Source organism: Kryptolebias marmoratus, linkage group LG5 (assembly GCF_001649575.2).
Source record: "Kryptolebias marmoratus isolate JLee-2015 linkage group LG5, ASM164957v2, whole genome shotgun sequence".
NCBI classification, from domain to species: Eukaryota; Metazoa; Chordata; class Actinopteri; order Cyprinodontiformes; family Rivulidae; genus Kryptolebias; species Kryptolebias marmoratus.
The window spans coordinates 16,921,906-16,929,526 of record NC_051434.1 but is presented as its reverse complement, the minus strand read 5'-3'; the positions used below and the strand labels follow the sequence as shown (position 1 = coordinate 16,929,526).

The following is a 7,621-nucleotide window of genomic DNA, read 5'->3' as shown; positions in this document are numbered from 1 at the left end:
AGTAAAACATGCCACCCAAAACGGTAATGGAGTAGCAGAAAGAAAGTTTGCAGTGAGGAAGAGGAGCCGTAGCTTCTTCATCATCATACGGAGCGGACGGATCAATGACTTGGGACGGAGTTTGTTCAGCAAACGCGCTGCGGGTGACGTCACCGTTTCCGCGACAACGTTAGTGACGCATAAATTGCGTGACACATATCGATAATGACTTTTGTTGCCAACGCTTTTAGTTATCGAATTTTATCGATTTTATCGATTCGTTGTTGCAGCCCTAAACGTGAGCATGCTTCAGAGTATCGTTAATGAACTCTCACACCAGAGAAAACTAACCAACAGCAGGTTCAGACTATGACATTTCTTTTATATTTTTTCATCAACAACAAACTGCTCTGAATCACAAACTGATCTCAGGCTGTCGGCCTGTAAACAGCTCAGACCTTTTAATGACAACGAGCGTTCACGCCACGTCTGAAGGAAAACTTTCTGTTTCTCGTCTCCTTCTCTGTGGAGACGTCCTCCTCTCCATTTGCCTTTCTTTTAAAGTTAAAAATAGTTAGGACTGCTGCTGAGAAAAGGTCCTGTTTTTGTGGCGTGAATCCAGTCCACCGCAGTAACGAGGGTCGGAGTGGTGCTTCCCTTTAAAGTGATCCGAACCCGAGTTCTGATTGTAATTCCCACATCTGAGTTTATGGATCCAAATCTGAGGAAGGTTTTTAGGTGTCTCGGAAAAAGCCGAAAACACCCGAGTAGTTTCTTCAATGTTCGGTATTTAAAGAAAAATAGTATAATTTTTTTCTTTTTTTAAATTTTTCTTTTTTTAATTTTTCCAGTAAGCATATTTGATGCTTTTCTTTCGACTGATATTGGCTGCAATACACTCAGTTCAGCTATAAAATTAGGAACAGTAGGTAGAAGTAGCAGAACTAGCTAAAATTAGAAATGAGGCAGCTAAAATTAGCAAAACAAATTTTAGAATGACTAAAGCTGTAGTGAAGTGTAGCAAAACAGTAGCTTAAAGTAAGAAATGGTAAAGCTAAACTTGAATGTAGCAAAACACACTTGAAAGCTAAAAACAGCGAAACAGTAGCTAAAGATAGCAAAACTGTAGCTAATAGCCAAATGAAGCGTAACAGTAGCTAAAAGCAGCAAAACAGTTCCTAAAAGCTATTATTAGCTAAATGAAAGCCAAAAGAAGCAGAGCAGTAGCTGGAAGATTAACGTAGCGTTAGACAAAAGTAGAGCAAGTATGCTTGAGTAGATTTCAAACTACAGTGTTTTAAAAGATTTGATGAGATCTCAATGTGTTTTGATAGAGAACTTTATTTGAAGTAAAGAAAAATAGTTTGAAAAGTAAAAGTAACTAAAACCAAAACTCGTAGTGCCCGTCTCCTCAATGAGCTGAACGTTTTGGTACATGAATGGTTATAATAGCGTTAAGTATGTGGAAGTAGTTTGATTGCAAAGACCGTACCGAAGATGGATAGTTGTTGCGAACGTGCTGTACAACTTAATATAAAGTGGACCTTTGATCCAGATGCTGCATTCAGATCAGTTTCGCTCCACTTGAGTGCTGAGCTGTAAGAGGGAACAGGAAGTAGTAACCCTGAGTCAGAACAGAGGGAGAACGTGTCACCGAGTCAGTCGGTCAAACGTCCAGCCTGTTTACATGTTGAGAGCACATGATCCTCAGTCACAGCAGCTTGTCTCACAACCTATAGGCTTCATCAATGGGACCCGTTGTTGTCGGCCGACCATCCTCTCTGCCTCGGTCATGAGTTACAGGCCGACGAGCAGAGCAGAGTCCTCACGTCCTGGTCCAGACTCAGACGAGAAGAGGGATTTGTCTCGCACCAGCGGCTTCCAGTTCGCTCCTTTTTTTTTCTTTTCCTCCTCACACTCAAAAACCATGTTTCCTGCAACTTAACTTGATTGAATCTACTGTAAGCGGAGCAGTTTCTGTCAACCTGGCTAAAACAAAAAGTCCACTCCAAAAGCCGTGCTTCTGCTCTTTCTGACCCTGGCTGGTAAGAAACGGGGCGGCTTGTCTTTCCAGTCCGAACCGAGGAGCAGCTGCTTGTTGATGTTTGGCGTTCAGTGCCAGAACATTTATGGGATGAACTGCTGTGAAATTTGTGTGTTCCTTCTCCAGTAATTACCACCCTGTTACAAAACACGTTAGCATTTGTTGTAGCATTTTGGTCATGTATCATAAGAAACTGATGTTGGATTATATTAAAATATTAAACAAAAGCAGCATTACAGGAATGCATAATCATCAAAAATCTCAAAGTATGTGTTTGGGATGACTCTCAGCTGCTACCACGCCACATTTGATCAGTATGATTATTAGCATATTGCTAGCTTTTTTGCCTTTCTTTACCCTTTTCTCTCTAAGTCAGCTGAGCCAGAGAACAGCAGCTCTCCTTACTCACCGGTCATGTTGTTTTCTTCTTTGTGTGTGCTTACAGATGGATCCCTCCCAAAAGAATCAAAAGGAGATGTGTCGAGTCAGAAAGCAGGTAAATAAACCAATACGAGCACATTGTTCTGTCTCTTTTTTCCTTTTTTGTGTATCTCTGTCTGCAGCGATGGGAAGAAAGATGTGTGTTTCATTGATAAGGAATATAAAGAGATGCAGACGGTGTTATTAATTTATTGCGAAGGAGACAGGTCAGCGTCATCATTTCTTCTTTCCGTCCTCCAACATCATCCCTCAGAAGCTAAAAGCATCCGTCCGTCTCCATGGCAACAGCCAGTTTTTTCTCTCCACGTGCCCTCCTTCATTGATTTATTAGGCTTATTTTCCTTTTATCCAATACGCCTTATTGCTTTTTTGTTCCCAGTTTTTCTTGCTTTAATGCCACAGCATCAATATCTCCCAGTCTGTGTCGTGACATTTTGAAGGACCATAAACGACCAGCTTGGTGTTAGAGATTATTACTTCCCCTGTGCTTCGGCGGGAAGCTGGGGCGCTCCATAAACCAGTTTGTGCTCTGTAAAGAAAAGAGGGCCTTGAAACGTTAAAAAAGCCTTCAGACGGCCCCGGTGTAAAGGAGGACAGCGAGTTGGCGGGTTGCTCCGAAGCCTCGGGGGGCCTCGATGGAGACAGCCTGGGTGCACACAGAAGGATCGCGACAACGTGAAATCTTTTCAGTCTCCATTACACGCTCAAAAATGTGGTTCTGTGAGGATTGTTTGTTACATTGATGATTTTAATGCATTCAAACTATGACAGATGTGATGTAGGGTTCTCCCCCTTTTTGTCTTTTTAGCCCAAAATGCTAGAAAAAGTGCTAGAAACAAAATATGAATTTACTCCTGTGCTGATGGATCTTCATTAGTGAGGTGAATTGCTCTGGTTTTTATTCTCCCCTCAAGGTGGCACTTCTGAGCACACTGAAAGCAGAGGAGAGGTTACAGCAGGCAGCAAGTAACAACACGACAGCACTTTTTTTATTAAACCGTCGAATCAGGGACAGGAACAAGTGTTGGAATAAGACCCGAGTTTTGGGTTTTCATCGCAGACAGTGTGTGTTCTCCGCCTCGTCACGGGTTGTCTGAAAAGGATCAAGTGGCACAGGAAGACCCAGATTAATGAACACTTGGCACCGATAACAAGCAGGGCTTTTCTTCGGTCTCTTTTCTTTTCTTCACCCCACCCCACTCCGAGCCCCTCTCCTGCTGTGTTTGGGTCACCAGGGTAACCCTGGCCTGTTTCTTCCTCAGTTATCCTACCCTGCTATTAGAGGTCTGGACAGATGGAGAGAACAGAAAGAGGCGGAGATAAAGGAAAGATGGTTTTGTCTCTTTCTTTTTTTTTTTTTTTTTTTTTTTTGAGGCCAAAAGTTAGATTTAGGGACATGAAAAGGGGGAAAAAAAAGTCTGAGCTGTCAGTTTCGTGCTTCTGGATAATGATACATTTTAATGTAGCAGATTTTAAAAATCTGTTTTGGAATTAGGGTTGAAAAACTTATAGTTAATGGGGAAAAAACCTAAAATTTAAAATATCGAAGGTTGGCCCTGAACAGGGATTTTAAATATAGTTTGGGAAAATAAATATTTAAGCACAATCATGACTAAAACAGGCAAATTTCATGACTGTCTCGTGCAATGAGAGGTACCAAACCGTAAAAACATGATCACCCTGGACATGTAGGGACAGATGGAAATAAAGACTTGTCAATAGTTTTGTTGTGAAATGCAATTTACTGAAATTTGTTCCTTTTTTATGTAGATAAATTAACAGAAAAGTCCAAAAAAAAGATCAAATAGCACATAAGTAGCTCTGTTCAGTGTTAAGTGAATAGAATTTGACATTTTCTGTACATAAAATGAGACTTTTCAGTGATATTTTCAGTTCATTACCATAAACTCCCATAATTTCCATGGAAAGCTCCCAGTTTGGAATAGTTAAAAAAATTCCCCATCTTATCTTCCAATAGAAATTTACCGCAGACTTTCTCCCTCTTTGCAGCCCTTTTTGGACAGCAGTTTCTTCTTCCTTGAATCTGATCACTCTGCTGGCCTGTGGAAAAACTTTCAGTCTGTCAGTCAAATGAAGACTTTCACCTCACTGCTGTCACTCTCTCCTACTAGACCGGGGCAAATTTAGAAAACTTTCAGTGTGAAGCAAGGTTGAAACATTTCAGTAAATTCAATAACTTGCTTACAAAACACCCAGGAGGCAGAAATCTTTGATTCAGTGCTTTGTTTAATTCACACGGCGCCGTATGTAACGTCCAGACGTGGTACACTGAACAGAAGTACCCACCCATCCATCTTTTTTACCTGCGCCTCATTTCCAAGTCATTGGGAGCTGGTGCCTATCTCCAGCAGTCCCCGTTCAAGAGGCGGGGGACACCCTGGACAGGTCGCAAGTCCATCACAGGGACGCACAGAGACAAACAACCACTCACACCCAGGGACAGTTTTAGAGTTCCCAATGAACCCAACATGTAGAAGAAGGAAAATAATGAGGGAACGTTGGAGAAAAAGACCAAAAATATAATAAAACAGTAGAAGATTAGCTTACCAAAATAAAGCGACACCAACAGGTTTGTAGAGATGTGCTACTATTGAAATGGAGTTTGCAATAAGACAAGGAAACGCTCCAGTGCTCTGAGTAATCCTGCAAAAGATTTAAGAGTTAAAATGTGAAACAGGAGCTGTGACGATGTTCACGGTGGACCTAACAGTCAAAGTGGCTGTTTACTTCATGGGCCATTACAATGATGAACCACCAGTACCATCCTATGACAGTTTTGTGCAGGCTCAACAGCCTCTAGGACCTATCACAGTTTATTACGCGTAACGAGCAGCCAGCTGGGCTCTTAATGCGTGCCTGAAGACGTCACCAAGACCCTATGAAGACCGTCTACACCAGACGTGGGCAACCCTAGTCCTTTTGGGCCACTATCCTCCATCTTTTACTTGTTTTGCTGCTCCAACACCTGATTCCGTGGTTAAATCACCTCTTTATGTTCTGCAGAAGCCTGTTAATCAGCCACTGACTCAAATCAGGCGTACTGGAGCGGGGAAACAAGTAAAACCTGCAGGATAGTGGCCCTCAAGGACCAGGATTGCCCACTCCCGGGCTACACTCTAACTGCATCACACAGGGTCGTCATCCTGTGTGACTCGTTAATATATGATAATAACTAGACTCAAGGACGAAACGCGGAAGTTGAAGCCAAAATGGGACACGCGCCCCCTGTAGGCAAGCAGCAGTATGAGTTTAAACCCATGTAAACAATTAGTACGAAAAGTAAATAAAAATACACCTCATATATATTTTTTCCTGGTGTTAAATGTTGATCATGTAGTTTTTACCTTGTTGTATTTTTAAATGTTAACTTCTTTGTAATGGTGGCTTTAATTTTCAACAACAGGAGGAGACTTTTTTTTTTAGAGGGGTTTGTTTTAATGTTGATTTTGTGAAGGGGATCTTACAGAGCTGTCTGCATACATACAGTTAAATACTAAATAGTAGTGAGCATTTTGTAGAAATTGACTGAATTTGCTCAGCTAAAACTTCAGCACCGCATCTCTAGATGAAAGAGCAGGTTGTGATTAAATGTTCCTCGGTGACTGGTGACCCGTTTGTTTGGGCGTATACGGTGTCACAGCCGGTGCCAGATGAACCCACAGTGGGTTCGTTGTTATAATGGCACAGCTGTGTGTGAGATCACAGCAGCCGAGCGGAGCAGGTCTTCTTGCTTCCTTGCAGTCCAATAAAGCAACCTGAACAACAGCCAATCAGAGGGCTCTTTATCAGGCCTGAGAAGCGGGCCAGGAGCTGTCTGTCAGAGGTAAAGTAGACTAATGACAGCTCAAGCAGGAGGAGGAGAATAAGTCAGTCATGCTGGCTGTGATAAACTACTGGACATAATGCTTTAACAAAACAACATAATGGCCGCTCACCATAATGGGCAGCGACACACTGTTTGCTCAATATGCTGATTATGCAATATGGTTACAACATGATGCATTTGTGCAAAACGATGGCATTAAATCATAGACAGAACCTCAGATTTAAAAGGTCTTTCGATGCACTCTGCTTTAACTATTCCTTTTTGGACCTTTTTTTAGTCACATGGAGGAACAGGTCCCGGGTTCATAACACACATAAAGCATCAGTCGTTTGCAAGCAAGCATGCAAAGAAACTCGATGCATTTTGAAAATAAGTCTTGTGGATTGAAAAGGTTCTCAGTGAATGGTGCTCCTTTGAGCTCGAATTGCAGCAATTGGCAAGGGTATTTTTGGCCAGGTAAAGGAAAGGAATTCAATAAAATACCTGAAGGTTTATCCGTGGCACTTGCTGTTCCGAGACTTTAAATAATTCAAGCTTTGTGTTGACCGTAAAAGAGCAGCTCATGCAAGAGTTCCATAGAAACAAAGGCTTTTTTCTTTTTGTTTGTTTGAGGGAAATATCCCAGAGACCTAAAAAGACTTAACTGCTGCAGAGGTATTTACAATATTTAACACTTGCCAAAGTTTTTTTTATCCTATGGGGTCCCCAAGGATGGAAACAGTTATGTTATAACTGCAGTAAAACAGTGTTTCCCACTGGAGATTTGGCTCTAGAGGACAGGAAATGCCTTCAAGTCAACCGTGGAAATGCAAAACAGTTCCACGTTGAGCGAAATCAATTTTAACAGTCAGAATGATATTAATCGATTTCAGATGTTTCCCCAAGCCGAAACCGAGCAGAACTCATGAAGCCATCCCCCCCAGTACAGTGTGGTTTCTTTCCAAGCAGGCGGTAACTTTCACGAGGAGGGGGGGTCGGGGAGCCTGTGTTACCGTTGCGCTATTCCTGTCCGCCGCCTCAGCCCTGAGAAATGCCTGCTATTCCCACACATCCCTCAGCGAGGAATTTCTGGCACGCCGTGAATGTGGGAAGTCCAGAGCCATGCAAGAATGCACGCACACACACACACACACACGAGCGCGCGGTTCTGGGTTCGTTTGATTTACGGCAGCTGGCCGAGAACCACGGTGACCCAGTCAGCTGCCGGGGGCCATTACGAGATTGAGCCCGTGTGTAACGGCTCTTTAATCAAATAGAGAAGACGCAGCAAGCATGTCCTTTTGTTGGCAACTTTTCTTCCCCCCCCCCCC

The 7,621-nt window shown here is 42.6% G+C and overlaps 1 protein-coding gene across 6 annotated transcripts in view; it reads left to right on the top strand.

Annotated features, from left to right (window-relative positions):
• The window catches only part of LOC108238707 (triple functional domain protein), a 91,129-nt gene that overhangs the window by 16,732 nt on the left and 66,776 nt on the right, over positions 1-7,621 (top strand). For all 6 annotated transcript variants that reach the window (XM_017420978.3, XM_017420974.3, XM_017420972.3 and 3 more), the window contains exon 2: positions 2,469-2,519. In XM_017420978.3, coding sequence (XP_017276467.1) covers positions 2,469-2,519 — 51 coding nt within the window. The remainder of the gene's footprint in view (positions 1-2,468; positions 2,520-7,621) is intronic.